Here is a 22,813-nt window from a genome sequence, read left to right on the forward strand (position 1 = left end):
TATCCTTCATGAGATTGAAGAAGTTCACTTCTCTTCTTAGTGTGTTGAGTATTTCCTCATTAAGCGTTCTGAGTTTTATCAAAATACTTTATCTGCATCTGTTGAGATGATCATTTTGCATTTGTCCTTTATTTTAATGCTTTAGTCTGTTATATTGATCGATTTTCAAATATTAAATCAACCTTGTTCCTGAGAACATTGATCCCAACTACTCATAATGTATAATCCCTTTATATATTGCTGGATTCAATTTGCTAGTATTTTGTTGAGAATTTGTTTGTGTTCACTCTTTTAAGAGATATTGGGCTGTATAGTTTTATTTTCTTTTGATGTCTTTGTGTGGCTTGACCTCAGTAAATTACTGGCCTCATAGAAGTTGTTATCTCCACTTTCAGGGTTTGAAAGCACTTATGAAGAATTAATGTTAATTCTTGAAATGCTTGGTAGTTATATGGTTTTACTCATATGTGGAATTTAAGAAACAAAACATTGAGCAAAGGGGAAAAAAGAGAAGCAAACCAAGTAACAGACTCTTGACTATAGAGAACAAACTGATGGTTACCAGAGGGGAGGTGGGCAGGGGGCCAGCTTAAGTAGGGGTTTGGGATTAAGAGTAGACTTCTTGTCAAGAGCACTGGGTAAAGTGTGGAAGCATTGAATCACTATATCATACACCTAAAACTAATATTACATTGTATGTTAACTAACTGGGATTTGAACAAAAACTTAAAAAAAATACTTGGTAGAATTCTCCAGGGTTTTAAAAATTTTGTTGGAAGCTTTTTGATTACAAATTCAGTTTCTCTATTGTCATATATTTATTCAGTTTTTCTAATTATTTGTTAGTTTTATTTTTTACTTTTTAAAAAAAGTTCAGGTACAGATTTGTCACTTTTGTTGATCTTTTCAGGGAGCCAACTTTTTGTTTTGTTGATTTTCTCCATTGGCCTACTCTTCTCTATTTCATTATTTCCTACTCTAAACTGTTTTACTTCCTTTTACTCCTTTTGGTTTACTTTGCTTTTCTTTTTCCAATGTCTAAAGGGGGGATGGTAAGTTTTCATTTGAAATATTTCTTCTTTTAAAATACAGGTATGTAAGCTATAAATTGCCCTCAAATACTGCTTTAGCTCCACCTCATACATTTTGGTATGTTGGACCTTTATTTTCATTTGTCTTGAGGCATTTTCTTTTTCAAAAATTTTACTTGAATATAGTTGGCACACACTGTAACATTAGTTTCAGGTATACATCATAGTGATTCCACGTGTTTATACATTATGCTATGCTTACCACAGGTGTAGCTACCATCTGTCACAATACCATTGACCATATTTCTTATGCTGTGCTTTTATTCCTAAGACTAATTCATTCCATAACTGGAAGCCTATTATCCACCCCTCCTCATCCATTTTGCCCATTCCCCACCTCCCTTCCCTCTGGCAACCTTTAGTTTGTTTACTGTATTTATAAGTCTGATTCTGCTTTTTATTTATTAATTCATTTGTTTTGTTTTTTAGATTCCACATATGAGAGAAATCATATAGTATTTGTCTTCTTGTCTGACTTATTTCACTTAGCATAATACCCTGTAGGTCTGTCCATGCTGTCTCAAATGGCATGATTTCATCCTTTTTTATGACTATGTAATATTTCAGTGTGTGTGTGTGTGTGTGTGTGTGTATGTGTGTGTGTGTGTGTTATTTTAGCTTATCTTATGGCCTATGAGATCGTCTGTCCTAGAGAATGTTCTGTGTGCTCTTGAGAAGAATGTGTATTTTGTTGTTGGGTGCAGTGTTTTCTAGATATTAGATATATTGGTTTATGGTATTCAAATCTTTTCTTTCTTTTAAAATTTTCTATCTAGTTGTTCTATTCACTATTGATATTTGAGTTATGAAACCTTCTATTATTCCTCAAGTGTCTATTTCTCTTTTCAAATGAGTTACTCTTTGCTTTTTGTATTTTGGCAGCTCTGTTGTTGGGTGCATATATGCTTCTAGTTGTTATATCTTCCCAGTTCAGTGACCCCATTTTCATTATAAAATATCTTTTTATTTTGTCTAGTGACAGTTTTTTGGTTTGTATTAAGATCTATTTTGTCTGATGTTAGTATAGCCACTCAAGCATTCTTTTGTCTGTTGTTTGTATGATATATTTCTTCCCATGCTTTCATTTTTTTCAGGCTGTTTGCATCTTTGAATCTAAAGTGTGTTAGCCTGTTCCAGTTGCTGTTTCGCTGAAATTATTTGGCACAAATTGTCACTTTTAACAGTGACAAGGTTGTCTTTATTTTTTTAAAAAAGATTTTATTTATTTATTCATGAGAGACAGAGAGAGAGACACACACACACACACAGGCAGAGGGAGAAGCAAGCTCCGTGCAGGGAACCCGATGTGGGACTTGATCCTGGGACTCCAGGATCACGCCCTGGGCCAAAGGCAGGCGCTAAACCGCTGAGCCACCCAGGGATCTCCCAGACAATGTTGTCTTTAATATATTGATGAGTTAATGTTTATTTAATGCTTATACATTTCATACTGTTATTCTGGATAATGTAATGATGTTTTTAGAATATTAATCTGGTATAGTCTCCCCTTATCAGGAAGTTTTAATATATGACAAAGGACTTATTATCTAATTTATTCCTATTGGTCTGAGAAGTAGAGCAGATAAAATGAGTTTATTCATTTTATAGTGAGAAAATGCGTCTTTAAACTTAAATTTGAACTTGTCTCTCTATAAATAATCTTAAATCCCAGTGACACATTTAATTTTAAGTTTACTGACTCAAGCCACTGCAAGTTTCTCCAGTCATAGCAGGTAGAAAACAGCTAGAAGTTTCCAATTTTCATTGCTATATCTTCCTTCAAATTGTGTTGAAAAGCAGAGAAAAAGTTTAGTAATTATATATTCTCATTTACTTGCTTTTAACATTACTTAGCACTCTCATTAAGATGATTGATATAGTTCATATATGGATTGCAGGAAAATAAAAATTAGCTCCCGAAATTGATTGAATTAACAGCTGGAATTAATGAATAAAGAAGGGATTGAATGAATGTATCAGCCAGATGAAATGTAGGCTTTTTTTTACGTATTCTGTATGATGACAGAGTTAACAGAATTTAAGGTAGTACAAAATAGGAACTCTATGATATAACGATGACTGATAATAATGTTAATGATAATGTTAGCTAATTTATATAGGACTTATTGTTTGCCAGGCACTGTTGTAATATCTTTACATATAGATCCAGGATTGTATTGTCAAATCAGACTGACATGGATTGAAGATATTAAGCAGTATTAAGCTTTACTTGCAATTTTTAAGGATACAAGGGGCCAATAGGCACAGGAGAAGCAGATAGAGGTCCTGGACATTGAGAGAGACCCCTAGATTCTTTCTTCCCATAATAGACAAACCTCTCAATCCCAGAGCAGTAGATATGATCTCTAATGAAGTATATAGGTTACTTCATACAACAGGGAACACTATAGGCTGTGAAACATTCTATATATTTTATACTCCAACATTTGTATACTCCAACAATTGTATAGGTGATATCCCATCCCTTATAAATCTGTATATTCTAGGGGTGCCTCAGTGGCTCAGTTGTTTAAGCAACTGCCTTCAGCTCAGGTAATGATCTGGTTAAGCAACTACCTTCGGCTCAGATCCTGATCAGTTGGTCTTGGGATGGAGCCCCGTGTTAGGCTTCCTGTTCAGCAAGGAGTCTGCTTCTCTCTCTCTCTCTCTCTCTCTCTCTCAAGTAAATAAATAAAATCTTAAAAAAAGACACAAACACTATAGATTCTAGGTTTGTGTATCTAAATTCTAAAACAAAAGTAATTCTAAAACAAAAGTATTTTGCTGAAAGCCTTCTCTGAATAAGTACTCTTTTTTCTTTTGTAAGCAAATACCATTAGTATATTTGTCAATAATTAGCGTGCTTATAAGGAGAATAGACCAGGTCTTCTGCCTTCTTTTTTCCTGGGAGAGCCTCTTACTCAACAGGAAAAAAAAAAAAACTCTCTTTTGTTTCCAATAGTTTTACTCATTTAAATTCAAATTTAACTTTTTTTTATGGTAAACAAAGTAATATATATTAAGAAGGAATTTCATACATGTTTAAAACATTTTATTTTATTTGGTTTGGTTTAGTTTGGTTGGTAGGTGATGGAGTGAGAAATACAATAAATATAAATGTATTCTTACCATCAGCAGATTATCCACAGTAGCAACTTATTTTATTCTTTTGTGTGTGTGCATGCACATGTCATATACAATTCTTTCTTCTGTTTGCTCTTCAAATATTTGAGAAATCATGTGATGGTTTTGATTTTCAATTTTCTCTGTTTTTCTCACCCCAACCCTCAAATCAGGATGGCGATCCAGTTCGTTCAGGAGTGGCCATGACTGATCTTGCTACTGGCCTGTATGCGTATGGAGCCATTATGGCTGGATTGATACAAAGATACAAAACTGGGAAAGGACTGTTCATTGATTGTAACCTACTGTCATCTCAGGTACCAATCCAAAGAACATTTGAAATTGTGATATAAAGATGTGTATGTGAGTTACACTCTTTCATATCAAATCCTATGGTCACGTGTGCAAAAATAAGAAAAACAGGAAAAGCCCACAGACAACAACAGCAAAAGCTGTCTTTTTGGAATACTTAAATATTGTCATGTTAAATCAAATGGGCCAGGAAGATTTTGTTGTATGTAGACATTGCTGTTGAATTAGAATTTTAAAGGCTATTTATATTAAAATGGGTCTATTACTACTTGTGAGATAAGAATACATTTGGTTCTATTTTATTGTCACTTGAGTTCCGTAACCTTTTGACCAAGAGTTTCTTCACCTTTTTTGTACTGTGGACCCTTTGAGTAGTCTGGTGAAGCCTATGGACCTTTTCTCAGAATTATGTAAAAGCATAACATGCATAACATGCATAAAATGGTACACTTAGAATTGCAAGGGAAACCAGTTATATTAAAATATAGTTATTTCAATGTAAAAACCAATTTTGTGTTATGATAACATATATGATTTTTTACTAACCCATTAAACCATAATATCTATTATTGGACTTAATAACTATTACAATTTTGAGGTAATATTGAACATAAATTATTTTTTTCTTAGACAAAATTAAAGAGTTGTCTAGAGGTAAGAAAAACATAAAAATGGTTGAAGGTAAAATGCTATGTATGGGGTTTCAACATTAGCTTTGAGTCACAGTGAGCATTTGGATGGTTATATAAAAGGGTAAAATAATTCCCTCTAAATGAATGAACAGTCTCCTAAATAGAGAAACATAGGTGTTAGTTATGGGAAGAAGCTGAAAGCCTTTTCTTCCCTCCTTTAATTTTATAGCTGTAAGGAACCAGAGGTAGGGTAAGTGACTGGCTACAAATTACACATTCAATAAGTATAGAAGCCAGGAAGGTTTCATGGGTATTCGATCTGTGCAATCACAGAGGGTCCTAGGCTTAGTTTAAATGCTTTGTTATTACTGCCTTGAGATTCTTAATTATTTTTGAATGAGAAGCCCTACATTTTTTTCACTTTGCACCAATACTTGTAAATTGTGTGGCTGGTCCCGGATTTGGAACTCTACTTAAGTCTCCTGATCTTTACCTAGACTGCTTTACTTATATGTCAATGATTAACTAGCTCTGGAAGAAATTCTCCTGTAGCGTATTGTAGAGTTTAATTATTTTCTAGCACGTAACACAATGGATTCACAATGTGGAGGTGTGTGGTTCCCTGGGGATAGGCGTGGAGGGGGCTGGTATCCCTGTTAGGGTTGTTTGAAAGTGAGGATATACAGTAAGTACAGTAAGTCATGCATGCATACACATATACATGTATTCCAGTCATTTTGGCTATGTATCTATGTTTCTTGTTCATGTCCTCCCCCTGGTCTGTAAGTTCCATGAATGCTAGAATAACATTTGTTCCTGCTTACAGTGGTATCCTCAAAGCCCAGCCCAGTATTTGTCAGAGTGGGCTCTCCCAATCTTTTGAGATCCATAGGAGACCCACTGTTAGTAGTGGGTATGTCTCATGACCCTTTGGTGTGCTAGGAAAGGCTAGAAAAAGGAAGAAAACCATTGAGTTAGGGTAAGTACTTGGTAAACAATTAATGATGATGCTTTTAGCAAACCTGCTAGCAGTGATTTAACCTATTTGCTATAGCTAATCTAGTCAAAGCTTGCTAAGATTATTAGTGTGCTTAAGACTCATTAATTTTTAGAAAATTGAGGTAAAATTGACATGTAACATGATACTAGTTTCAGATGTACAACATAACGATTTGATATTTGTATATATTGCAAAATGATTACCACACTAAGTTTGGTTAACATCCATCATGATACGTAGTTGTGATCTTTTTTTCTCATGATGAGAACTTTTATGATCTACTCTTAGCAGCTTTCAGATATGCAGTACAGTATTGTTAGCTGTGGTCACCATGCTGTACATTACATCCATGTGACTTCTTTATTTTATAACTGGAAAGGTGTACCTTTTGACTCCTGTCACCTATTTTACCCACCCTTTGCTTGTTGCAACCACCAATCTGTTCTCTATATATGAGCTCAGTATTTTTTTTTTTAGTAGAATAATTTATTCTAGACTCCACATATAAATGACATTGTATTGTATTTGTCTTTCTCTGTCTGGCTTATTTTACTTAGCAGATGCCCTAGAGTCTATCCATGTTGTTGCAAGTGGCAGGATTTCCTTCTTTTTTTCATGGGTGAATAACATTCCATTGTGTGTGTATATATGTACAACATTTTTTAATCCATTTATCCATTGATGAACACTTAGATTGTTTCCATATCTTGGCTATTGTCATTACCTTTTAACTGTAAAAATAACTTCTTATTTTAGAGCTATGGACTTTCACACCTACTATTTTATATAATCTTCATAATCACTTGAGGTAGGTAGGGCAGAAATTTTTTAAAAAGATTTTATTTATGTATTTTAGAGAGAGAGCATATGTGTAAGAATGTGAGCAGAGGGAGGGGTGAGGGGGCAGGAGAGGGAAAGAATCCCAAGCAGACTCCACACTGAACACAAAGCTGGGTGCTGGGCTTGATCCCATGACCCCGAGATCATTTATTTATTTATTTTTAAAGATTTTATTTATTTATTCATGAGCCACACACACACACACACACACACACACACAGAGGCAGAGAGACACAGGCAGAGGGAGAAGCAGGCTCTGTGCAGGGAGCCCAACGTGGGACTCGATCCCGAGTCTCCAGGATCATGTGCTAAACCACTGAGCCACCCGGGCTGCCCCCATGACCCTGAGATCATGACCTGAGCTGAAACCAAGAGTCTGATGCTCAACTGCCACCCAGGCAAGTAGAGCAGAAACTTTTATTCCTATTTTATTTCCAAGGAAACTGAAGCTGGGGGAGGTTGATCTGCTTGACCAACAGTCACAGCAAGAATTCTGGTTTCTGATCTCCTGACTGGTTCTCTTTTCCTTACTTCATAAAGGAAAAAGCTTTGGCACCAAAGGACAGGCAAAATCCAGCTTTCCTGTGGGGAAGCTCCAGGGAAGAAGGCAAATTTAGTAAGAGGCAGAGAAGCAATGGAGCACTCAGTAATGAGGGAACGCATAAGACTGGCTCCCTTGCTCCCACCCTGCATACCAAGAGTCAGAATAAGACAGTGCAACAAAGTGGGCCCGTCTGAATCATTATCTAATCGTGTTTAGATCCAGTGATTAAAAACTATCATGCAATTTACCCCGATGGACAAATGTTTCTGTTTAAATATGAGAATTTTGAGAAAGAACATTTGGACTGGATTATTATTATTATTATTATTATTATTATTATTTTTTTTTTTTTATGAGCTCTTGTCAACTGAGGACTCATTGTGTCCTAGGCACAATGTGGTTGCTAGGTTGGAGTGGGAGGGGACATATCAGAGCTTAGTAGTCGAGGTGACCATGTCGTACAGAAGGGCTGGAGGTGATGTACACAGTTCTCTGTAGGTCTCTGACAGTTTTAGAACATGTTTGGGCCAAGATTGTTAAGGGCCTCAAATATCATGCTTAGAAATCTGGATTTTAACCTCTCAACGCCTTCGTTTTTTTATCAGTTCTGTTGGTGATGGTCTTTTCAACCACAGACCATGTCTCCTTGGATACATGCTATAGTTGCCACATGCCAATAGCATCTGAGCTCTGATGGTGCTAGAATTTCAAAGGGCAGTGGTACAGACAATAATTTATGTTGAAGCCTGTCTGAAGTTCAAGGCAGTGGGTGATAAGAACTTTTGCAAGCTCTGTTCACCACTTATTGCCTCTACTCTATATTTTGTCTCTGTGCTTCTTTTCTTCTCATGTGTGATCCTCAAGCCTTGAGCATATCTCTCCTCCATCTGTTTCTCACTTGTCTTTCTTTACTTCCTTGTTTTCATTCCTATTCTGCACTGTCCACCTTTTCCAAGTCCCCTTTTCTCCATCTTTCATTATATGGAGGTATAGTTGAAGCAGTTCTGGTTTCAGATCTTACATCTTTATACTGTACCATTAAAAAAACTCACAGAATCTTTTAGCAGTTTCCGTGGAAGGAAAATGAAGACCTTTTTTGTAGAAGCCCCAGAAAACCAGACCATATATTTCACTGGGTTAAGTGATCATTCCTAATTAATGAGCACTAAAAAATATGCTATTTGGCTTAAGCTGTTTTAGGTATGAGGGATGGGATTAACCCTACCCAAACCATATGACTGTAAATGGGGAGATATGATTCCCCCAAAGAATGGCATACTTATTTTTTGGCCAGAGAAAGGGGAAATAGATGTTGGGGGGTGGTGGCAATCAACATTATATTAGCAATACTGGCTTGTTTTGAGAATTTAGTGCACTAAAAAGATGTGAAATATTCTTTGTAAATTAGTAAGTATTCTGATGACTAGCATTAATTTTATATTAGGTTATTGAAAACACATTTTGCGATGTCAGAAATGTGCTGAGATTAAAAAGGTGGTTATTGACATAATTATTTTATTATCATAATTATTATAACTTCGTAATAGAGAAATTTTGACTAACTTTACTGAGTTTTTCAATTTAAGATAACATTTCTAGATTCTAAATCCAAATACCAAACCACAGAATGATTAAACTCTGTTTTATGTAAATGGGAAATGCTATTTCTAGGTGCTTTTCAAAGTAATATAATAGGAAACTTCACCTTTTAAAAAGTGTGTTCATTTTCTCTTTTTTATATAAATGTTCACCTGCATTAACCAGATAATATTTGAACTTAATTTCAGCTGCCTGGAACATGACTGCGATTTCATGCAGTGGGCAAAAAACATACTTTTCTACTCATTTTGATTGCATTACATAGAGTGATGGATGATTATAACATTCGATATCAGTTGCTAAAAATGAGATTTTGTACTCCTTCTCTTAAAAGTGACCTAGTGTATACAATTACACAAATTACACTTGATTTGAATAGTAGCTAATTATTAACTCGAAGCTGATTGCTTTAACCACAACAAAACCATTTCATTGTAGAGACACGACAGTTGCCGGGATGTGGTTTACAAGTGGGCACCAAATTTTTCGTAGTTTCAAGGCTATGAACTTTTAACCCTTGTCATAAAATTCTTTGATTTTTTTTTTTTAGTCTTAATATGATTTAAAGTTGTCAACTGAAGATTGTCTAACGTCAGCATCTAAACAGTATTCTTTAGATGATATTGGTAAATAACAAGGAAGTGGGTTTGGATGTGGTTCCAATTATTCTGTTGCTCTTATTCTTCTGTTGTGGCTTACAGAAATATCTTTTGGAAGTTTTAATATCCTTCCTGTACTTAATTGCAACCAGGCTCCCCTAATTACTACTACAATGAGTTTTTTTAGCACCAAATTTCCATAATTATTTTCACATATAGAATGTTTTTACATTTTTAATGTCACTATTCTTTCTACATGTTTGTAATATTGCTCATATTTAGGGTAGATAAAATTTTAGCTATCATTATTGTAGCTATGGATAAACTTCTGAATTTGAAATAAGTAAAATAATCTGAAGTTCATCTTTTTGTGTCTTTAGATACCAATGTTTCTGCTTTTTAAAAATTCTATATCTTGTTTAAAAACATAAAAAAGTAAAAAATAAAAACAGGGTTAGTGAGGTATGTTTTGGACATCATAACATTCACCATGTTTCAAGGGATCACTTAATAACTTTTAGTACAGTTAGTGAGTTATGCAACCATTACCATAAATCAGGTTTTGAAATAAATACTTATACAGTCACTGCTGGTCTATGTTGTACCCATGAGGCTAGAATGGATCAGTTTTGAGTGGGGAAGGATGTAGGGTTGGGTTGACTCAGAATTCAGGGCTCATTATGATTCGGTGGGCCTCAGACAATTTTGCCTTTGTGAGTCTTTTCCGTCATAAAAAAACTAAGAATTATAGCTGCATTGGTATAAAGATGAATATAATTCATTATTATGTATTAATTATTATTGCATTAATTTTTTCTCCTTTTGAAAGAAATTAAAGTTAAAACATTTTGTGTGCTTCTGAAGTATTGTGAGCATGATGCCTAATTGATAAGTCAGTTCTGGAAGAATTCCCTTAAGAATAGTCTGTAAATGTGCCAAATTTGTGAGGAAAGAAATTATGTATCCAGGAAGGAAGTGGAGGCTGAAAGTTGAGATCATGCAGAAGGATGAACAGAGAATGGTAAGGGAGAGACCTATGACCAAGGAAGTTGACAGCATGGAATAGGGAGGGAGAAAAAGAAATTAAATTGAGCACTAAATTGAGTTCCGGTGCTGTGTTAATGGGATGATAGTAGTAACAAGAGCTAATATCAGAAAGCTTAAGAAATCAGAGAACTCTGAGTTTGCATTTGAACCTCACTCTTTTGACAAGCCTACCGCATTCCTGCCATGAAGGCCTGTGTCAGCCTCGTAATCCTTAGTTACTTGAGGCCAATTTTTAATCCTTGTCCAGCTTCTAGTCTTTGCTTTCAACTTAAGGCCTCTCACTGCTTTATTAAAGTTCAAGGGGTACAAATAGATATGAACATTTATCTGATATCAAGATGACTAATTAGGAAGGTGAAGACACACAAGAAAGTAAAAAATTAGATAACTTCCAAAGAAAATTAAAATTTTAGATAATTTATTTCATTATTATTTTAATCTCTATAAATGGATTTGAATACAAGTTGTATTCAATATTCAATTTAGATTGAATACAAGTTGTCTACAATATAAAACATGGTTTTCTTTCTTTCTTTCTTTCTTTCTTTTTTTTTTTTAAAGGAAATCCAGTGAAATGTAACTGTGTTGGAGGATGCTCTGGTTTTGTATAACTGAAATCCTTAGTTATAGTCATTGACATTGCATATTTTTATATGACATGAACCACACTGAGATAAACTAGAACTTTTAATTTTTAATAACTGATAATTACTAGTGGGAGAGTATCTCAAAGGAGAAAAGAATAAAACAGGAGGACAACTTTCATTGTGATCTAGTTTAATTCTCTTATTGGATACTTTAAAACAATCTGGTGATTTCAAAATGTTCTGAAAAATAATTAAGATCAATAAAAAAAGTCAGAGGAGAAGCATCCATTGGTGTTGACAAATATTCACTAAATTTAGTTTTGTCTTTGCAAAATCTTGTAGAATTAATGAATTGAATTGACTGTTCCTAAAGGTAGGTTTAACAATATTAGAATTGCCTGTGTTACTAGAGTTAGAACAATTTGTTTTTGTGCGAAGTTAATTGATTCTGCCTTCATCCTTGTACTTTCTAGGGTTGGAAAATTTTATGTAGAATATAATGTTATAATCATATCCTTTTGTGTTGGCTAATTAATAGTGGCTGTAAACCTGCCATAAGTCATGGACCAACTGATTCCTAGAGGAACATGTCTATTTGGCTTCAACCAACATGTCTATTATGCCATCAGTGTAGATAAAGGATAAATAAATGACTAACATCAAGCATGGTGGCTGAGACTTAATTTCTAGGAAAATCACTTTAGTTCTTTACAGAATGTAAATGAAGTATAATGATAAATAATTTTTAAGTTTTTTTTTTTTTCAGAGCCTAGAGTCCTTATATGCCAGCATATACAGTAAGATCTTGATTAGCTTAAGCATTTAGCAATTTGGATATTCTGGTTGATTTCATTTTCTAGATGACCGAAGGCTGCAAGGAAACTATTTTAGTTTCAACCATTTTCATAGAAAATCTTCTAAAATGCTTTAATTTACCTTTCTGTTGTGGTAAATGCCATATACTAAATATATTTTCACCTTAAAAGTTATTTTTCAGATATCTCTCTTTTTTAACCTATTGAGATATACTCCCTTTAGGGAGTAAGGAGTGAAATTGAATCTGCTCTAGTAGAATTTATTTCCCATCCATCCATTATTCATTCAACCATCCATCCATCCATCCATCCATCCATCCATCCATCCATCCATCCCTGTTTCTCATCTACTATGCCAGAGTATACAATAAATGGTAAATAAGCCAGCAAGTTCCCTGCCCTATCGAATTTATGTGGTCATTGAAGATGTAGATAAAATAAACAAGTAATAAATGATATATCTGCAGAAGGAAATAAACAGTATAATAAAGATAATGGACGTTTCTGTTAGCCAAGGCAAGATTATTCCAGAGAGAGGGAACAATAAATGCAAAGACCCAAAGCAGGACAAGACTTAGCATGCTCTAGGAACTGACAAAAGGTTGATGTGATTAACTAAAGGACATCCCTTGAGGTTGACACTGACACTAAATCTGGCCATTTATCAATTATCATCTGAAGAATAAATGTGGGTGGTGACATGTAAATAATAATCTAATAATCTTTAGTAAGTAGGCACATTAAGAGTCAGTAACAGACTTTTTTTTAGTGGGGATGGAATTTATTGGCAGGGTCCTAGGTCAAACCTATTGGGTAAGAATTGAGTTCCGGTGCTGTGTTAATGGGATGATAGTAGTAACAACACAGAACTGTACATGGCTTTAATCTTTTCTATCACTGGGGCTGACCGGAGACCAGTACCAAGAAGATTGAGATAGGACTGTTGTGATTACAAACCACAATGTCCGCCAAGGTGCAACACTGATAAAGTGGTATCAACTTGCTAACCTTGGAGTAGACGCTGTATTTTACAGGGTGTATTCTCCCAAATTGAATTATTGAGAACGTCTTTAAAAACATAGTAAAACTTGTAACGCTATACTAGACACCATTCTAAGCACATTACATACACTAATTTATTTCCTCAATGGCTCTGTTGCTCCCATTTTACTGAGGAGGAAACAGAGGCACAGAATAATCATGTAACTTGACTTACATCACACAGCCATTCACTAAGTGGCAGAGCTGAAACCTGAACTCAATCTGGATCCAGAGGCTGCTATACTTTTACTCACAAGTATGTAAGGCCTTCCCAGTATTCATTAATTTATTTATGGACTTAAATATTAGTGCAGTGCTACGAATACAATGTCATGGTGAATAGGGATGTTTGGGAATATGTTTTAGCTATTACAGGGCCTATACAAAGATAATATATCTTGACCTGTTTATTGGGAGAATGAGTTTTTAAAACATATTTAATTAATTAATTTATTCAGAGAGAGAGGCAGAGACATATGCAGAGGGAGAAGCAGGCTCCCTGCAGGGGAGCCTGATGCGGGACTTGATCCTAGGACCCCGGGATCACGACCTGAGCCAAAGGCAGACGCTCAACCACTGAGCCACCCAAGTGTCTGAGAATGATTTTAATAACATGATTGTTTCTTGGTCTCATATCTTGCAACTTTACTGGGTTAATTTTCCTAGTTCTTAATGCAGGCCTCCATCCCAGGACCCCAGGATTGTGACCAGAGCTGAAGGCAGACACTTAACTGACTGAGCCACCCAGGGGCCCTAATTACTTAATTTTTTGCCATATGATTGTTCATAGTATTTTCATATAATCATTTTTATCTCTGTAAGGTTAGTGGAGATGTTCACTCTTTCATTCTTGATTTTAATAACTTGAGTCTTCTGTTTTTTCCTTCTCATCTCCCTTAAGATTTGTTAATTTTGTTGATCTGTCCAATGAACTAACTTTGGATTTCACTGATTTTCTCTATTGATTTTGTCCATTTTATTCAACTTATTTCTGCTCTTTATTATTCCCTTCTTTTTCCAATTTTGGGCTTAGTTTGCTCTTCTTTTTTTGGTATCTTATGATGGAATGTTAAGTTGATTTGAGGTCTTTTTCTTTTTAAATATGGGAAGTTTCAGCTGTAAATTTCCCTCTAAGGACTGTTTTACCTTCATCTCATAAGTTCTGGTATGTTGTGTTTTCCTTTTCTATTATCTCAAATTACTTTCTAATTTCCTTTTGTGATTTCTTCTTTGATCCACCGGTTTCTAGGAATGTGTTGTTTAATTTCCACTCATTTGTGAGTTCCCCAAATATCCTTCTGTTAGTAATTTCTCACTTCATTCCATTGCAGTTGGAGAATGTTCTTTTTTTTTTTAAGATTTTATTTATTTATTTGAGAGAGAACATGAGCAGAGGGGAGGGGCAGAGGGAGAGGGAGAAGCAGACTCCCCACTGAACGCGGAGCCCACATGGGGCTCATTCCCAGGACCCTGGGATCATGACCTGAGCCAAAGGCAGACATTTAACCAACTGAGCCATCCAGCACCCCTGGAGAACATTCTTTGTGTGAATTTTAGTCTTTTTAAATGTACCAAGGCTTGTTTTTAGCCTAATGAATGGTTTGTCTTAGAAAATGTTCTGGGTATACCTGAGAAGAATGTATGTTCTGCTGCTGTTTTGGGGTGTTACATAGATTTTTGCTAGGTCTGGTTGGTTTATATGGTACATGATGTTTAATATTTTGAGGACCTGTCGTTTTTTCCCCTAAAATAGTAGCAGTCTTTTACAGTCTCACCAGCAATTTATGAAATATCTCCTTTTTCTTCATTCTTGCTCACTATTCTCTTTTTTACTTTAGCTGTTGTAAAGTAATTAGTGTAAAGTGGTTTTGATTTGTATTTCTACCCTTCTATTTCTCCATTGATTTTATCCCTAGTCCTTCTATCCATTCCTGAAAGCGGAATATTTAAGTCTCCATCTGTTACTATTGGATGGTCTCTTTCCTCCTTCAGTTCTCTCAGTTTTTGCTTCAGGTCTTTAGTGCTCTGTTGTTAGGTTCATGCATGTTTATAATTGTTATGTCTTCCTTTTTTTTTTTTAAATTTTTTTAAATTTTTATTTATGATAGTCATAGAGAGAGAGAGAGAATGAGACAGAGACACAGGCAGAGGGAGAAGCAGGCTCCATGCACCGGGAGCCCGACGTGGGATTCGATCCCGGGTCTCCAGGATCGCGCCCTGGGCCAAAGGCAGGCGCCAAACCGCTGCGCCACCCAGGGATCCCTGTTATGTCTTCCTTATAATTGGAACATTTCATCATTATAGAATGCATTGATTTGCTTCTAATGACAATTTTTGGTCTTAAAGTCTTATTTTTTTCTGATATTTGTATGTACTCCATCTGTTTTTTGGCTACCATTTTCAGGATGTATTATTCCCCAGGGCTGTCATAACAGAGTAATGTAGACTGGGTGACTCCAACATTACAGATTTATTTTCTCATAATTCTGGAGGGTTGAACTCTGGGTCAAGGTGTTGTCAAGGTTGACTTCTTCTGAGGGCCATGAGGAGAGGTTCTGTATCAGGTTTTTCTTCTTGGCTTGTGGATGGTCATATTTAATTGTGTTTTCACATCATCTTTTTTGGCACATCTGTGTCCAAATTTTCTCTTTATATAAAGACATCAGTCATATTGTATTAGGGGATATCACAGTGACCTCAGTTTAACTGAATTGCCTCTTTTTTTTAAGATTTTATTTATTTATTTGAGAGAGAGAGAGAGATCATGAGTAGCGGGGATGGGCAGAGGGAGAAGCAGACTCCCTGCTGAGCAGAGAGCCTGATGCAGGGCTCAATCCCAGGACCCTGGGATCATGACCGAAGCCAAAGACAGATGCTGAACTGACTGGGACACCCCTTAATTACCTCTTAAAAGACCCTGTTTCCAAATATGGTCTCAATCTTATTTTTTTTTAAAGATTTTATTATTTATTTATTTATTTATTTATTTATTTATTTATTTATTTGAGAGAGAAGGAGTGCACGAGAGTGCAAGTGGGGGAGGGGCAGGGGAGAAGGGGGCAGAGAATCTCAGCAGACACCATGATTGAGCCAGCCAGGTACCCCTCCAATATGGTCACATTCTGAGGTACCAAGGTTAGGACTTCAATACATGAATTTTTGAGGAGACACAATTTAGCTCATGACACATGGTATATCTTCTTTCGTCTTTTTAGTTTGACCTCTTTGTGGTTTTGAATCTAAAGTGTGTCTCTTATAGACGGAATATGGTTGGATCAATTTTTTTATGCATTCTGCCAATCTCTGCTTTTTTAATTTGCCGTTTGCTATTGTTTTCTGTATGTCTTATGTTTTTTTTTTTTTTGTTTTGTTTTGTTTTTTTGTTTCTTCACTAATACCTTTTTTTGGTTAAATAGATATTTTCTAGTGTACTATTATAATACCCTTAATATATATGAAAAAAATATTTTTTTCTTTGTTTTCTTAGTGCTGCCTTAGGAATTACAATTAACATCTTAATTTATAGTAATCTATTTTAGATTAATACCAACTTAATTTGAATACTGTATAAAAACTTTGCTCTAAGGTAACTTTATTTCCTTCCTTCTACTTTGTGCTATTATTGTTATACATTGTGTGCTCTTCAACACAGATTTACTACTATAGGCTCTGTTCAGGTTCTCTTTTAAATCAGGTAGGAGAAGAAAGATTTATAGACAAAATATATTTACACTAATCTTTTATGCTTACCTATTTTAGCTATCTCTACTGGTGCTCTTTATTTCTTTGAGTGGATTTGTGTTATTGTCTAGTTTTTTTTTTTTTGTTTTTTTTTTTTAAGGAGATAGAGGCTTATTGAATACAGTACAGGGAGCAGCAGGCAGGACAGCAAAGGAGAGACTGTTTGCCAGGAGGCAGTAATAGGGGGCGATGATTAAGAGGGAAAGTGAAGGGATCCCTGGGTGGCGCAGCGGTTTGGCGCCTGCCTTTGGCCCAGGGCGCGATCCTGGAGACCCGGGATCGAATCCCACGTCGGGCTCCCGGTGCATGGAGCCTGCTTCTCCCTCCGCCTGTGTCTCTGCCTCTCTCTCTCTCTGTGACTATCATGAATAAATAAATAAAATCTTAAAAAAAAAAAAAAAAGAGGGAAAGTGAAGAGATATGAGAGCATATGGAATTTTCTGGTTTTTGGTTCCTGTGCCCGGTTGTAAGTAACACATTGGTCAGCTAGGGCTTACTGGATATTTTGAGGTAGGTACCGAATGGCCTGTTCGTATCCAGCCTGGTAGTCACTGTGGGCCCTTTCACCTTACTCAGGTTTCTGTTGCTCAAGCCTGTTGCTTAAAAGTGGCCTCTGTATTCCCCCTGACAATGACAAAGTTTTGGCATTTGGGCAGAGGTCTCATCTTCAGTAGCTGCTTCATGCTGGATGGGGGTGAGGGCAGGCTGTCCTTACCTAAACTTATTGGTCCATCGGGGGTTCTTTGCAGTTATAAACCAGAACATGGTATTATATTAACGTGCTGGAAGGTGATTGGAGTGAAATTCCTTGGTGGCCAGATCGATGGGATTTAGGGGGAGGGGATCCTCTGATAGCATGTGCTGGAATGCTAGTTGAATCATCATTTGTATATGGAATTGTTGGATTCACTCAGGTATGTAGGAATGTATTTCTTAGCTGCCTTGAACCAATGTATCTCTTAACATTTGCTCTGCATGTGTTGAGGCAGAGTTCACAACTCTACCTTCACTTCATGTTTGTGCAGAACCTGAAATTCGGCTGTAAATGAAACATTAGGCCTTCTCAGGTCTTTCTTGCTCATGCACATGGCTTTCTAGATTGCCAAGGAATATGTTGAGCTTTTCAGTATCCCTATGGATATCTCTTTATCCAGTGTTTCTTTTTTAAGTTTTTGGGTAGCCTCTTGTTTGCTCCAAACAGTATTGCCACCTTAGCTAGCTGGGATGTTAAACAATTATTGCTGATTGTTTTCCACAAATGTCTTGAGGATAGGGTTTTTTGTACTGAGTAAGCTCTGAGGGAAGTCAAATAAAGCAACTGTGAAAATGAAGCTTTTCCAGGGCACTGCCAGACAGGTTGAATAGTGACAGTTTTCTGGTGATGGGGCTTTTTCATAAACTTCTAACTCATTCTGCTTACCTCTGTGGCTTCTAGATTGCTGGTATTCTCAGCTATTTGTGAGGCTGTTGGTTTTCAAGGTTGCCTCAGAGCTGGTCGAGGTGGTTGGAATTACGGCAAATGAAGACATCATAAAGCTTACTGTCCTTATTTAAATTCAGGCATTTTTCTTGAATAATCATTTATCAGTTGTTCTAAGGCTTTGCTTAACTTCCAGGTTCTGAAAAAGTTGAGAATTTTTCCAGTGTTTTCATTTTGGAAGTTGTATTAATTAGAGTTCTCTAGAGAAACATGTAGAGTGTGTGTGTGTGTGTGTGTGTGTGTATGTATACACACACACACACACACACACACAAAAGCCAATAATTTAATTCAGTCCAAGTCTGAAGGCCCTAGAACCAGTAGCAGGAGTAGATGTCCAGGGGCAGGAGTAGATGAATGCTCCAGCTCAAACAGATTTCATGATGGGTTGGATTGGATGATGTCCACTCGAATTGGTGAGATGATCTTCATTTGCTCATTATTCAAGTGCTAATTTTTCAGGAAACACCAGAAATAATGTTTTACCAGATATCTGGGCATCTTAGTCCAGTCAAGTTGACACATAAAATTAACCGTCAAAGAACTTCCCTATGTATGTATTTCAAAATTTTCTAATAACCACAATAAAAGAGTAAAAAGAAGCCAATGAAAATTTAATTATATATTTAATTTAACAAAATATACCCAAGATATTATTTCATAATATAAAGTTGATACACATTTTAAAAAAGATTTTATGTATTTATTCATGAGAGACACACAGAGAGAGGCAGAGACACAGCAGAGGGAGAAGCAGGCTCCCTGCAAGGAGCCTGATGTGGGATTTGATCCTGGGACTCCAGGATCAGGCCCAGATGGAGGCGACGCTAAGCCGCTGAGCCACCCAGGTGTCCCTTGATATAAAATTAAGAAGGAGATACTTTACATTTTTTTCCTGTACCAAGTCTTTCACATTTTATATGTTCTTTATACTTATAGCACATCTTAATTTGGATTATCTTCACCAATGGCTCAGTGGTCACATGTGGCTAGTGGCTTTTGCAATGGGCAGAGTAGTCTTAGAATGCAGAAGAATGGGGAGACAGGTTGAAACTCTAGTATTAGAAATTCTAGTACAAGAAAACCTTGATCACTTGTGTTGAAAGGGAAAAGTAATGTTTATCTAGGACTGTGTCCACTCTCTGCTCCTTCCTTGTTACCATTTCTGGTAGACTGAATAATGGCCTCGAAGGATATCAACATTCTTATTCCCAGAACCTGTGAATATGTTACATTACATGGTAGAAAGTACATTGTAGATGTGATTAAGTTAGGGGTTTGAGGTGGGGAGATTGTCCTCTGTACTTACAAAGGTCCTTAGAAGATGGGGGTGGGGTGGGGTGGGGGAGACCAGAGTCAGTAGTTTGAGAAATGACAGTGATAACAGGAAGGTAGAGTGGTGTGAGGAAAAAGGCCACTCACATGAGGAATGCACATGGCAATAAGAAACTAATTCACCATTTTAGCAGAAGTGGCTATAGGAAGTTTGGTTTTCTTTATAAATTTTTGTTGATTTTAAACAACTCATGTTCTGTGCAACTTAAAGTCCGTAGCAATTCTGTTTCAAGCTTTGCATCACTGAGTAAGGTACTCATTTTTAGTTTCAGGCATTTGATAGTTTAGATGAATTTTCACAAGGGCAGAGGACTAAAAAACATTGCCGAGAGACAATTGCCAGAAATTTCAGGGTAGTTCTGGAATCCATATATTTATCTCTAAAATTCCAGGAACACTGTGTCCTCTTGGTGGGATAGTTTGTTTTCAGTTCAATCAATTCTTTGTGAAACTGAACCACATTTACAGGATAGATGATAATGCAAATGCATTCTGAGGTTTTCTCTAAAGGAAGCTGCAAAAACTTAAAGCATGATTTGAAATCATGTAAATCATTGGGTCTTTTCTGAATGGTGACTTCCTTTCCACCAAATAGTTCTATAAATCTTTATATTTTTGATTTTATTGAACTTAAGCCAGGCCACAATAGTAAAATGAGTATGTTATCCTTTTTTTTTTTTTGTATGTTATCCTTTTTAGCTCTGTTCAATCCATAAGGCCCATTTTGTGTCTGAAATTTGCACTTCTTTGGGGAAAAATGTTTTTTAAATTTTGTGACTAATTTTCCACTGTATTCGGATATATTGTCTTAAGTTTAATAATGCAGTGTCTTGTAAGCCACTGAGGGAAAACCAAGTGCATCTGTCAAGTCTTTTTAACCACAGAAAAAAGATTTGACCTGAGAAATCATTTTACTTCTTGGACATTGGGTACCTAATTGAATATTGTTTGTTTTGAGGCATATTCTGTTTCAGCATCTTATAAATATCCCCAAACTGTTGCAGATTGATTTGTAGCAGTATGAAAAAAATATACAATATTTGTCATTTCCTACATCATAATATGTAATGAAACTGATTACATACTGATATTCAAGAGTTTGAGTTTTCTGTCAATGAAGGCTGGACTTCATACATTTCCTTTTCATTTGACTCAAAAGTGCTGAACCCCGCCCCCCCTTGTATGTTGTCAAATTGGTAAAAAGTATTTGTTCATGTTTAAACCATACTTAACATTTTTCCTAATGGCAGGGTGTTAGGTTTTATTTGTTGCCACCATGACTAAGTGGGTATCAAACATTTTATTGTTTTTGTTATTGTTAAAAACTTTAAGTTGAGTGTGTCTAGACACCAAGGAATACTGAATTTGGTCTCTGAGCTGTACCTTTGTAACCAGGGCTCAAACTTGGCTGCACATTGGGATCACTTGGAAATTTCAGAAACTATTCCCTGTGTCCCACCCCCAGAGTTTTTTAGTTTTATTGGTATGGAATATGGTCTGGGCATTGAGATTCTTAAAAGTTCTCCAGATGACTCTAATGTACAGCAAAGTCTGAGAACTGCTATTCCACAGACTGATTCTCAAACTTAGGATGTGTGAAAATCACAAAGGAACTTTAAAAAAAACCCAGTTTTTTAAAGCATACTTTTAGGTTTACAACAAAATTGAGAGGAAAGTACAGAGATTTCTCATATACTCTGTGCTCCTACGCTGTTATCAACAGCACTCTCCAGAGTGGTACATTTTTTACCAAGGATGAACCTATACTGACACATCATAATCACCCAAAGTCCACAGTTTAACTTAAGGCTCATTCTTGGTGTTGTACATTCTGTGGGTTTGGATAAAAGTATAATGACATGTATCCATCATTATAATATACAGAATATTTTCACTACCTTAAAAATCCTCTCTGTCTACTCATTCCCTCTCTTACCCCTATGACTACTGATCATTTTACTATCTCTAGTTTTGCCTTTTCCAGAGTGTCATATATTTGGAATAATAAAATATGTAACCTTTTTAGATTGGCTTCTTTCACTCTGTGATATGCATTTAAGTTTCCTCCACGTCTTTTTGTGACTTGATAGCTCATTTCTTTTTGGTGCCAAATAATATTCCATTGTCTGGATGTACTACAGCTTTGGTAATTATGGATAACCAAAGTTTTGGCAGTTATGAATAAATCTAAGGTTTGGGAATTATGAATGAAGGTATGATAAACGTCCACATACAGGTTTTTGAGTGATGCAAGTTTTAAATTTTTTTGGGTAAATAACTCAGAGTGCTATTGTTGGATCGTATGGTAAGAGCATATTTAGTTTTGTAAGAAACCACTAAGCTGTGATTTTTTTTTTTAGATTTTATTTATTTATTTTAGAGAGCGAGAGCATGAGTAAGGGGAGGGCCAGAGGGAGATGGAGAGAATCTTAAGCAGACCCTGCACTGAGTGTGGAGTCCAATGCGTGGCTTCATCTCACCACCCTGAGATCATGACCTGAGCCAAAAATCAAGAATCAGACACTTAACTAACTGAGCCACCCAGGCACTGCTAAGCTGTCTTCCAAAGTGGCTGTACCATTTTGTATTCCCCGCAGCAGTGAATGAGAGTTCTCATTGCTCTACATCTTTGCCAGCTTTTGGCATGGTCAGTGTTCTGGATTTTGGCCATTCTAATGGCTGTGTTGTGGTTCTGGGGAGATTAAAAAACAAACAAACAAACAAACAAACAAACAAACAAACAAATTCTTGGGACTCACACTCAAGCATGCCCTTTGAGTCGGTCTGGGGTAGAACTTAGGAGCCTGCATTTTGAAGCAGCATCCCAGGTGACTCTGATGCAGTAGATCTGTGGGTCACAATTTTAAAAGAAGGCATGTCTTAGAGTAAACCTGCAAGGTATATCTCTTCCATATATATCTTGATACTCTTAAAATTAAGTGGCATTAAAATTTCCCCACATAAAAATTTTAAAAGATTTTATTTGTTTGTAAGAGAGAGAGAATGCACACAAGAGCGAGCAGAGAG

The 22,813-nt window shown here is 36.0% G+C and overlaps 1 protein-coding gene across 2 annotated transcripts in view; it reads left to right on the forward strand.

The window, feature by feature from the left end:
- SUGCT (succinyl-CoA:glutarate-CoA transferase) overlaps window positions 1-22,813 on the forward strand; it is a 714,296-nt gene that overhangs the window by 124,233 nt on the left and 567,250 nt on the right. Inside the window, exon 8 of one of the 2 annotated variants that reach the window (XM_072791643.1) lies at window positions 4,388-4,531. The exons of the other annotated variant lie outside the window; for it this stretch is intronic. Coding sequence (XP_072647744.1) covers window positions 4,388-4,531 — 144 coding nt within the window. The remainder of the gene's footprint in view (window positions 1-4,387; window positions 4,532-22,813) is intronic. 2 annotated transcript variants of the gene reach the window in all.

This window comes from Canis lupus, chromosome 21 (assembly GCF_048164855.1).
Source record: "Canis lupus baileyi chromosome 21, mCanLup2.hap1, whole genome shotgun sequence".
NCBI lineage: Eukaryota > Metazoa > Chordata > Mammalia > Carnivora > Canidae > Canis > Canis lupus.